At 42.7% G+C, this 12,046-nt stretch overlaps 1 protein-coding gene across 1 annotated transcript in view; it reads right to left on the bottom strand.

The window, feature by feature from the left end:
• The window catches only part of ASPH (aspartate beta-hydroxylase), a 176,723-nt gene that overhangs the window by 113,467 nt on the left and 51,210 nt on the right, over positions 1 to 12,046 (bottom strand). The window contains exons 12-14 of the mRNA XM_047783864.1: positions 6,057 to 6,095; positions 5,649 to 5,684; positions 1,501 to 1,545 (exon numbers count right to left, since the gene is read on the bottom strand). Coding sequence (XP_047639820.1) covers positions 1,501 to 1,545; positions 5,649 to 5,684; positions 6,057 to 6,095 — 120 coding nt within the window. The remainder of the gene's footprint in view (positions 1 to 1,500; positions 1,546 to 5,648; positions 5,685 to 6,056; positions 6,096 to 12,046) is intronic.

Here is a 12,046-nt window from a genome sequence, read left to right as displayed (position 1 = left end):
TCATTGTTGCAGGAATACTTATAAAACAATTTTCTTTCAAAGGATGAATAGTAATCAAAAGGCAACTTCAGTAACCTGCCCTGCACCCTTAGGTTAGAAACAAGGTATGTTGAGAAGCATTGCTCAACCATAAAGAGGAAATAACAAAAGTAGGACAGAAACATCAAACTTCCTTGCTCTGTGCATCTTTCCCAAACACAAAATCTACACATATGCCCAGCAGTCAACATGTCAAAGGTCAACTTCTCCATGGGTTTCTTTCCTCATTCATATCACAATACCAACAATGCTGTATTTCCTTCAGCATTTGTACATAGTGTAAACGTACAATGTATGTAATTATCAAAACCTAAAACGTCCCGACCATTAAATAAGCAAACACAAGCTGAGGTATTACTAAAAAAATAGTCTTGGATTATAAAAGGTTCTTTCCTCCTTGAAATTTAGCATTTCAATAAATTTTGGCAGCCATAATTATTTCTACCAAAATCAATGCCACAAACGCATATCACAGCTACAAATTTCACAGTGTTCTGTGGAAAATGTGAGTAAAAACTGAGCCAACAAATGACACGAAAAGAAAAAAAAATGGAAATGAAACACGGAAACAAGAAGAAGCACATTTGGGAAACGGGTACGAGAAAATCCTCTCTTCATGAAATGTTTCTCACCCCACTTACAGGAGGTTTATGTGTTAATTTCTGACTGTAGGTATCATTGATATCATCTCTAAAAGCACAGGTGTTGACTGAAATTCTGTTCCCATTCTTTAAGTTCACTGATGATGAAACGGACAGGGGGGCAGGTAGGAAAAAGCAGAGAAATGGGGGTAAAACTGTAGGCTGAAGTTCTAAGCAGGCTGGATCACCTGGGACACTAAGGATGCTCTCAGGGAAGACGGCGGCTGGGGAGGAGGAGCAATGTCACAAACTGAGGCACTATTCAACTTTTCATCTGAAGGCAAGTCTGAGTCCACATCCTCCACAAATTGACTGTCAATCAAAAAAAGCGGGGGGAAGCCTCTAACTTCTACCACCATCACCATCTACAATGGCAAAAATCATATGGTACTTTGATTGTGAATGATGAATGTTTCTTAAATTCTAGCTCAACAAATATCTACTAGTCTGGGTCTAATGTGTATTTCCCATTACACTGGCTAGACCGAGCAAAACAAAGAAAATGTTTTTGTTTTTGTTTTTAATGTAGGTATAATTAATCCTTTTCTCTTGGGAATTTTACTCTTTATAGAATTATTTCATACAGCTAGTGTGACTATCAACAGCACCTTTTAAATTCTTTTTTTTTTTTTTTTTTTTAAGCCGCACCCAGGATGTGGGGAAGTTCCTGGGCCAGGGAATGTAACCTATGCCACGGCGGTGACCAGAATCACAGCAGTGACAATGCCAGATCCTTTACCTGCTAAGCCATCAGGGAACTCCAGCACCTTTTAAATTAAATAAAAAAGGAAAAAGCAATACATCTAATAAAATGCCTTACCTGGTGGTACTTCCTGCTGTTCCTCTGCAGGGGGCAGGTGCACTTCTAAAATAAATAATAAATAATAAAGAAAATAATAAAACAACCCATTATATACTGCTAACCAATATTGAAAATACACACTGCTGATCTTTAAGTTAAGGTGACTGTTTTTACAGACTCTTGCGGTGGGGAGTGTGTGTGGGGGATGTTGATTGCAATTATCATAAAAAGTTGGGTTTTTACCCTATCACAACAAAGAAAAATTAGCTCTTAACTTTGTAAAACATTGTATATTTCTCAACTGTTCTGAACTACAGGCTTTAAAACATCATCTGCCTAACTGCCTAACCTCAAAACTCAAGGTCTGGCAAAGGAGATATGAACTAAAACCTAGGTTTTCACAATTTGGCATCAGACTTGATAAGAAAGCTGAGGAAAGGTAGTTAAGCATCTTGTTTCTTGCTAACACCACAAAAAATTAAATGGAAATAGAATCTGAAAAATATAGCGCTATTCTTAGTAAAGCAGCTTTTAAAAAATAATACTCAAAACATATTCTAAAACTAACCAAAAGTGTGGATATGAGTTTTATAACCTCTAGTCTTTTTCCCTGGCTACTTCAACCACCTTACAAATAAAGAAAGTTAAGCCTTGCCACCCAACAGTATAATGATATATTGACCTGATTCACTCTATAAAATTACCTCACACATTAATATCTTCATACCTAACAGCCCATTTAACAATGACCTTGATCTAGAGATAAGATTGTATCTGCTTTCCTTTTGCACCTTAACATCTCTAACAGGCTTTGGTCAAAAGAGGGAGTTTTAATAGCATTTTCTAAAAAACTGAAAATATTTATGCAGCTTTTTAAATCATTTTTTGTCTTGTACTTTGCTTCTAACTGTAAGAAAACACTGGAGATATTTTTTAGGTAAAAGTAAAAAGGAAACAGAAAAATATCACCCTGATTCCTGTTAATACTCTGAGATATTTCCTTCTTTTAGTGGCAGCGCCATGAATGTTTACTAGCTTTCTGTGTTGTAATTAGTTTGTTAATGGTTTACCTATCTATTTGGTTCTTAATAATCTCTCTCTCTCTCTCTCTCTCTTTTTTTTTTTTTTTTGTCATCTTTAGGGCCGCACCTGCGGCATACGGAGGCTCCCAGGCTAGGGATCTAATCAGAACTGCAGCACCAGCCTATACCACAGCCACAGCAACTCAGGATCTGAGCCGCGTCTTCAACCTACACCACAGCTCACGGCAATGCCAGATCCTTAACCCACTGAGCAGGGCCAGGAATGGAACCTGCGTCCTCATGGATACCAGTCAGTTTCGTTAACCACTGAGCCTGGTTCTTAATAATCTTGAGGCAAATTATCCCTTTACCAACTTTACCAATTTCTTTCTCAGAATTTCTTTTACTTTTGTGCATTTGAAAAAACTGTGTGGATCAGAAAGTATTAACCACTTCCGTTGTTATTTCCATCAATAATGTTACATGCTAAGAGAGACTTATTACTGCTGCAGGATAAATTTTCATCTAAATTTATTCTGGAAAAAAAAAAAGCACATTTAACAAACTTATCTGAAATACATTCTGGTAATGATAGAACAGAAGGAGTTTCTGAAAAGAAATAACTTTATCAGCACAACCTGAAAGGTCTGCCTATTGATATGGCCTCCTTTTCCTATTCTGGGACTTCTGCCCTTTCCCATTCTCCTCTACTGGTTTTCCTCCTGCCTCACAATGTTGGGATTCCTTACAGCTCAGTCCCAGGACTGCTGATCCGCTCTCTGCTCTCACCTCCAAAATGATCCAGCCCGTTTCCATGGAGCTGATACCATCTTCTCGATGATGGCTCCCAAGCCTTTACATCCATCGCTGATCTCGCCCACCTAGCTCAGACTGGCCTAACCAGATCCCTATCTGCTACCTCCACTGGGTATCTCACATAATTCCCAAACATAAAATATCAGACATACGATCTTTGGTTTTCTTTCCTAAAACCAGTTTCTTCGACAATGTGGCTTTCTCCTCAGTAAATGGCCCCACCAGCCAACAGTCATTCAAATCAAAAGCCCCTTTTATTCCTCTTTATTTCAAAACCATCAGAAAGTTCCATCAAGTGTAATTCTAAAATAGATCTCAAATTCAAAACTTCCCCCTCCATGTCCACGTCATGATCTTCCTTCAGGCCACCACAATCACTTCCCTGGATTAGGACATGATAATTTCCTAACAGGGTGGCCCCCACTTCCATTCTTTGTCCATCCAATCCATTCTCTAACACTGGAAGTCATTTTTCAAAACATAAATTAGATTATGCCATAGCTCACAAGTATTTCCATAGGTTCTCACTGTACTTAAAGCACAATCCAGATTTCTTACGAGGTTCTCCAAGGTCCCAAGGGATCTACCCCCTGTCTGTTTATTACTTAAGCCAATTCGAATTCAGTTTTCTGTTACCTGCAACAGAAAGTAACCTTTCTGATGCAGATGGGGACACACAGAAGGGTTGAAGCACAGGACTGATACAGCCAGATGTTTACTTTCGAAGAGAGAGATCATTAACGGCTTTGTAAAAGATAGATTTGAAGAGGACAAGTATGGACTTAAGACTAGCGAGGTGGTTACCGCCACTGTCCAGGAAGATGGGGAGGGGCTGATACGTCACTAGAGCTACAAGGAAAAGAACGAATTGGGAAATATTTAAGTAGCCTATTCAACAGGACTTGGGACTGGCTAGAGAGGAGCCTCGTCTCACAGGTCTGGCTTGGGAACCCAATGCATATGGATGCGACCAGCCGACACAGGGGAGATGGGGGAAGAGAAGGTCCCTGGGCATGTGAAGATGCTGAGCTCCCCGTCGCTGTCCACAGGAAGACAGAAACCACAGGCTGGGCTGGAGGGGCACAGTCCAGAGCCCCACCACCCACTCGAAGGAATTCCCTTAACCATCTCTGCACTGCCCTCCACAAGCTTATCAGGATGCCTGAAAAATCTTAGCAAAAACCTGTATTTCTGTATATCTGGTACAAAAAAAAGCAAAGCTACTTTGCATACTATGAGGTTAGCTCTTTTGCATAAAACAATATATGTAGCATGGATTCCTAGGGATTTGCGGGTTCTGTTTTCTGATTCTAAGTGAATAAAAAAACCAGACTTGGTTATGTTTTCCATGGAGAATCGAGCAATGGGAGGTGGAAGAACATCTGAGCTCCATCCAACCTGCTACATGGAGATGCATCAGGTCGACACTGGCCACAGCAGGGTGTCTCCCAGCAGCTAAGGGGACAGTGAGGGCAGCTCTAGACTCCCCTCCCCTTGCCCCCCACCCCATCTTTTCCCATTTTAGTCAACTGTACTAGTATTGATTGTGCCTAAGCAAGCTCAGAAGCAGTAATACTTAACCTGAAAATTGACCATCAGTGGCTCACAAAGGAATTCTAAGAGTCATTTTGTGAGCAAAATTCCCTGTGACATGTTCCTTGTGGGCACAGGGACCCTAGAGTCACCTGGCTGGTGTTGAAGACCAGCGTAGCCACTCCTAGCCTAGAACTCCGGGGTTGAAGGGGCAGTGACCTGACCTCTGGACACTCTCAGCCCTTCATCTGTAAAGTAAGTACACAGTCATTTGTCCTACCTCTTCAGTGTCTACTATGGTGAGAAACAATGGGAACAGTATATCATAAATAATTTTATGCAAACTGTTGTGAACTCTAGAAATCTAAGTCGTGTCAAAGCTCCACTATGTACTATATGCGACAAGTTTTATTTTTTAGAAACAAATAAAGATTGTTTGCTTTCAAAAAAATTTTTTTCCAGCTGAATAACAACGTCAAGGACCCAACTTGCAACCCATTTCTGCCCATGGATAACTCCTCCTACTTAGGGTAGCTGTCCTCACCCCAACAAGTTACTTTCTATTAGACGATCCTGGTTTTGTCTCCAGTGATCTTTCATTACTTTATCATCTCTTCGGCCACTAGCTTGCCAGCCCCAGTGAAAACAGAATTCCATCTGTCTTATTCACTCTCATCCTTCTAGCCCCCAAACACTGTAAAGACAGCAAATGGTAAGTGTTCAATAAATACTTGTTAAAGAAATGAACATACTTTTAATATCCAAAGGAAAATGATGTCTATAAAATGAACTTACCTTCTAAAATTGTGTGTGAATTGTCTACAGCATTATCTAAAAAAAAATGGAAATGTATCTTACCAACTCACCTTCACTAGGTCCTTAAATTAACTTATATCTGCCCAGAGATCTAAATCTGGCTTTTTTTTTTTGGATTGAGGCGTCGTATAGAAAGACTCATCAACTTTAATTTCTAAATTATATTTAAAGAATACATCAAAGGGCTGATATTGCCCCTGCTGACCTAACACCTGCACCATAAATGGGGAATAAATATCTTGACATTACCAATTACTTCCTTAGTAACTTGAGAATGTCTTTTGTTTCTTACGACATCTATCTTTGTTCCACCAGTTATACTCATTTTAACAAATACAAGGAGAACTGACTTGTGGGAAACATCGGCTTAGAGAAGAAATACCTTACCTGAACTTTCTGTTCCTTCATTTTCCGCTGGCTCGTACACTGTAGAACACACAGAAAAAAATAACCGTTCAGCACTGCATAACTCCCATGAAAACACAGCACTGGCTGTGTGGTTCAAGATCAAACCACCGTCTAATTTATCCCTGAACCCCCGAGGTTTAGTCACTGGGAAATGGCAGGTTACAGCGTAGAGTGGGGGAGAGCTTGGCTAGAGTGAAACAGGCCTGGATACTAATTGCAGAGCAGCTACTCTTAGTCAGAGGAGATGGGCAATTACGCCCACTTCCTTCCTGCAAAATGGGGAAAATCAAAGTCCCTCCCCATCTCTTGTTACCAGGCTTCAGGAATTGGTTTACTCCCTGGTGGCACTGAATTTCCTTTTTTTCTTTTCTTCATGACTGTGGTGGAGGTTCTGAGTTACTTGTGGCTCTACCGGCTTATCACTCTGGATCCAAATTTGTACCAGGGAGACTTTCTACCTTGCTTAGGGAGCAATGCTCAGATCTTTCACCCAGAGCAAAGGGCCCTGGCTTCAGCCCCTGAGAATGAGGGTTCGTCTGGCAGGCCCTTAATCCACAGCCCAGGGCTCATCTCTCCTCTGACCTGCCTGCAGGGCTCAACAGGTCTCTGCTCCACTGCAAAGGAGGTCCCTGTCCTGGCCACGGACTCCTCTCGTGCCTGCATAGCTGGAAGCTTTCCTACTCAGCCTGATCCCTGCTTTTCCTACTGTCCAAAAAGCCTCAAGTTTTCTGGTACCCAAAGAGCAAACTGTGTTATTTTCCTAGAATGGTTACAAATGTTTTCTGCTCATTCATTTAATAAAGAAAACTTTTGAGCATCTACTATCTTTCAGATATGACTCCTAGTGCTCGGATAAAGCAAGGAACAATTTTTAAGAGATCGCTTTCCATCCTTTTGGTGGCATTTGGAAGACAAAGGAGTCACGAGCATTTGCTCCCTCTGTCACCCTGAAGTGTGTCAGCATTTAAATATGCTCTATCAGAGTTTCCGTCATGGCGCAGTGGAAATGAATCTGACTAGGAACCATGAGGTTGAGGGTTTGATCCCTGGCCTCACTCAGTGGGTTAAAGATCCGGCGTTGCTGTGAGCTGTGCTGTAAGTTGCAGACAAGGCTTGGATCTGGGGTTGCTGTGGCTCTGGCATGGGCCGGCATTATTGCTCCTATCAGACCCTAGCCTGGGAACCTCCACATGCCTCAGGTGCGGGCGTAAAAAGACAAAATACTAAATAAATAAATAAATATGCTCTATCAACTGAAAAACAAACAGGCTGTTGTTTTCTGTTGCTATTTTTATTTATTTCTTTTGTATGTGCTCTATTTTTTTAATGGAAGTACAGTTGATGCACTGTGTTTCAGACTGTCTATCTACCTAGCTATCTACCTACTTAACTATCGCGTATCTATCCTTTTCAGATTCTTCTCCATTATAGGCCCCCCCACCCTCTCTTTCCTCTGCTTCACAACCTGTTCCTTCAGAGTCATTTACACACACTGTCTCACTCCCTGCTTCCTCTCCCGACCCACTCCAATCTGCCTTCCGGCCCTGGGCCCTGACCACTGACCACAGGCCTGAAAAGCTCCCCTAAGATCACCCAGGAGCACCACACTTAACCTAACGGGCACTCTCTGCCTTGACAGTATTAGACCTCCTAGCAGCCCCTTCCTTTCCAACACTCTCGTCCTTGGACCCAGTGTAACCACACTCTCCTTTCATTCTCTCCTTTCTCCTCTTCTTTATCACTTCACCCTTTTCTTCCCAGGCCCTGAATGTGGCCTTTCCTCAGGGTCCAGCCATGGAACCTCCTCTCTTCCTGCCCTCTCTTCTCTCCTTTGGAGTTCCCATCATGGCTCAGAGGAAACAAACTCGACTAGCATCCTTGAAGACGCAGGTTCCATCCCTGGCCTTGCTCAGTGGGTTAAGGATCTGGTGTTGCCATGAGCTGTGGTGCAGGTTGCAGATGCGGCTGGGATCTAGTGTTGCTGTCACTATGGTGTAGGATGGCACCTAACAGATCCAATTCGACCCCTAGCCTGGGAGCCTCCATATGCCTTGGGTGTGGCCCAAAAAATACAAAAAAAAAAAAAAAAATCTCAGCCTTTGGCTTCAATCCCCATGCATATTCTGCTGATTCTCAAACTCAACCTTGAATAGGCTTTCCTGACAGCCAAATACCATCCGTGCTAAGTTGGCATCTCCCCTTGGGTGGCTCAGCAGGCGTTACCGGTATGGGCAGACTGCTTGTGACCTTGGGGCCCCAGGCCCGTTCTCCAGGCTCACCTGCCTCAGGAAGAGGCACCCACCCACCCACCAGGTGCAGAAGCAGGAAGTTGGACGTGGTTCCCAACACCTCGCTCGCTCTCTCCAGCTACACCTGCTCGTTGAGCCCTATCAATTTTATCTTCTCCTCAGTTTTGCCTACTTCCTGCACCTTCACTGCCACCCCCAGCTTTAAACTATCGTCTCTGTCCAACTTCTGTCCCTTGAAAACGGCTCTTGCCCAGGTCACCGGTAAGGTCTCTGCGGCACAAGGTCTAAGGCAGGTCCTCAGGGCTCCGCCTGCAAAGGCCCCAGGTAGCCGGAACACTGCACAACACCCCTTTCTTTAAACTCAGCTCTGATGCCTCATTTGGCAGAGATTTGGGTCAGGGAAGCTGGGGTTTGGATAACTCCGTAACCCAGCTGGTCTCCCACATCTCCCCTGGGCCTGCCAATCTATTTACCGCATTTTAGACAGATCAGTCCTTACAAAATGTGCTGCCTTAGAACAGTGCTCTAAGGCGAAGGTGAACAACCTTAACTGAAGATGAACATCCTCCGGACCCAGGCTGTCTCACAACATCAGCTCTCATCTCTCTTTTTATGCTCAGCGTCCCAGACACATGTTCCCATCAGAGGCGTCATTCTCCATTCCAGCATCCTTGCCCCTTGCCTCCTCAAGTGCACTATTCTTAGCTCACACTTCAGCCCTCCTGGTCCACAAATCAGGTGGGGGCTCTCACCATACACTCTCCTTACACACTGCACACACTCTCACCAGCACTTTGCATAACCGTGACTGAATATTAAATTCATACTATTGGTACAATTTTATCCGGTTGCTAAAATACAAGGTCCATGAGAATAGGAACCGCATGTATGTTCTTCCCTGGAACCGATCAGTGAAGTTCTATGCGTTGGCCACAGAATACATAATATGTATGTAGTGTGTGAATAAATAAATCAATTAGATGGTGAGACTGAAATGTCATCTCTCAGGTGTTTCCAGTGTAGGCTAAATGCCTTCCAGGTTATTTTTTATATGGAAAACTGGTTCCCTCTACAGCCTTAGTAATTTAGTATGTTCTGCAGGTTCTAGAGTTTAGGGAGTTTAGTACAGAATATATTTGCTTCTCCCACTGAAAAACAGGTTTTGTTTACATCCTACTTATAGATATAGTCACTTGGTTTCCCTGGCTTGGTTCCTGATTTGCACAATTTTAGTATATAATGAATAATCCTCTGTTCTATTAGATATATTTGTTCTGAAAAAAATGTATGTTCTAGAACAAGGTAATTCAAAGTATGTCATCAAATTTTGATGACTCCTCAGGGCATAATTTTACTCTGTTAACATTTTAAATTATGTTTCTTAGGATATTCTGCCATGAAAATATTTTTACTTTCACATCCTTTTTAGCATATTATCTAATTTTACACTTCTTTCAAATTTGATTTTAAATTTCTCTAGATCTGGTCTGCAAATCTGCATTCCAAATATGTTCCTATTAGCATATTTAGAAAAACACTAAAACTGCTGATAGACATGGCGAAAATTATCTCTAATCCACCTCTATGTGCAACTTTTAAACCTCAAATTCCTATTTTCTCCTTCAAATTCAACACTGAAAAGAAAATCTAAATGCAATCACAGTGGCCAAGTTATTTAATTTCTTATTAAAAATACTAGTCCCTAGAGTCAGGCTCCAGGATTCTTCCATTGGTATCATTCACCTCCCATAGGAATAGCCACCATGGATGATGATCTGGTTGGGTCTCAAATCTCAAAAACACGCATTTGATAAATGAACATATCAGATCTATACATGGCACTTGCTAATTTTCTTCACTCGAGATTCATCGAGTGCTAACATGTGAATATAAATTTTTTTGAAAATACAGGCGTTCCCATTGTGGCTCAATGGGAACAAACCTGACTAGTATCCATGAGGACGTAGGATCTATCCCTGGCCTCACTCAGTGGGTTAAGGATCTGGACTTGCCTCGAGCTGCGGTACAGGATGCAGTTGTGGCTTGCAGCCAGCATTGCTTGTCTGTGGCGTAGGCCGGCAGCTACAGCTCTGATTTGACCTCTAGCCTGGGAACTTCCACATGCTGTGGGTGCGGTCCTAAACAGAAAAGAAAAAAAAGAAAGAGAGAAAGTAGAGACTGACTCTATATTACTCATATTTGAATATCAAGCCCTAAAACCACCCAGCATGGAACATCCTCCAACCTTGACCCAGGCATTACTTCATCCTTCTTGCATCACAGAAAATTACACCCGATTGGCTTCTTTCCTTCTACCAATTCATCTTTGAAGATATTGGAATAAAAAGGATATTCCATTGGCTCTATCATTTCTTAGTCATAGGAACTTATGCAAAATTTCTTTTTTTTTGTCTTTGTTGTTGTTGTTGTTGTTGTTGTTGTTGTTGCTATTTCTTGGGCCGCTCCTGCGGCATATGGAAGTTCCTAGGCTAGGGGTCGAATCGGAGCTATAGCCATCGGCCTACGCCAGAGCCACAGCAATGAGGGATCTGAGCCGCGTCTGCAACCTACACCACAGCTCACGGCAACGCCGGATCGTTAACCCACTGAGCAAGGGCAGGGACCAAACCCACAACCTCATGGTTCCTAGTCGGATTCGTTAACCACTGCGCCACGACGGGAACGCCTTTTTTTGTTGTTGTTGTTGTTGTTGTTGTTGTTGTTGTTGTTGTTGTTGCTTGGAACTTATGCAAAATTTCTTACATTCTCTGAACCTTATTTCTCTCATTTCGGAGGTAATGAAAATACACGCCATTTCATGGAGTTTAATAAAAACAACATGAACCAAGCCTGGGCAACAAGAAGATCTATAATTGCCTGAATCAGAATTGGACGCCAAAATGCCTTTCTCCAGGCTCCCTTTAAGCCTGGAACGAAAATCCTCTGTACCTTTCTCCATGCTGGCAGATCAGTCATCTTTATTTAATTGAAATTAATTTGCAGAAGCAGCTAGAGTAGTTAAACTCAGACTAAAGTAATCTTTCCCAACCACAAGACTTTTTTTTTTTTTTTGTCCTTTTAGGGCTGCACCCACGGCATATGGAGATTCCCAGGCTAGGGGTTGAATCCAAGCTGTTGCCGATGGCCTACACCACAGCCACAGCAACATAGGATCTGAGCCATGTCTGTGACCTACACCACAGCTCACAGCAATGCCAGATCCTTAACCCACTGAGCGAAGCAAGGGATGGAACCTGCAACCTCATGGTTCCTACTCGGATTCATTCGCTTCCTCTGCGTCACGACAGGGAACTCCCTCAAGACATGTTTTTCAATAAAAGAGTGCTATGGGAGTTCCCGTGGTGGCGCACTGGTTAACGAATCCGACTAGGAACCATGAGGTTGCGGGTTCGATCCCTGCCCTTGCTCAGTGGGTTAACGATCCGGCATTGCCGTGAGCTGTGGTGTAGGTCGCAGACGCGGCTCAGATCCCGAGTTGCTAAGGCTCTGGCGTAGGCTGGCGGCTACAGCTCCGATTCAACCCCTAGCCTGGGAACCTCCATTTGCCGCGGGAGCGGCCCAAGAAATGGTAAAAAGACAAAAAGACAAAAAAAAAAGAGTGCTATGACTTTATACTAGTGAGATTAAATTTTCTTGGTAACCAGTTCCTAAGGCACCTTGCAAAGAGTTTAAGAAACTATTTAGGCAATGACAGAACCA

Source organism: Phacochoerus africanus, chromosome 6 (genome assembly GCF_016906955.1).
Source record: "Phacochoerus africanus isolate WHEZ1 chromosome 6, ROS_Pafr_v1, whole genome shotgun sequence".
Classification (NCBI taxonomy): domain Eukaryota; kingdom Metazoa; phylum Chordata; class Mammalia; order Artiodactyla; family Suidae; genus Phacochoerus; species Phacochoerus africanus.
Note: the sequence above shows the minus strand (reverse complement) of the source record. Positions and strands in the feature narration are given on the sequence as shown.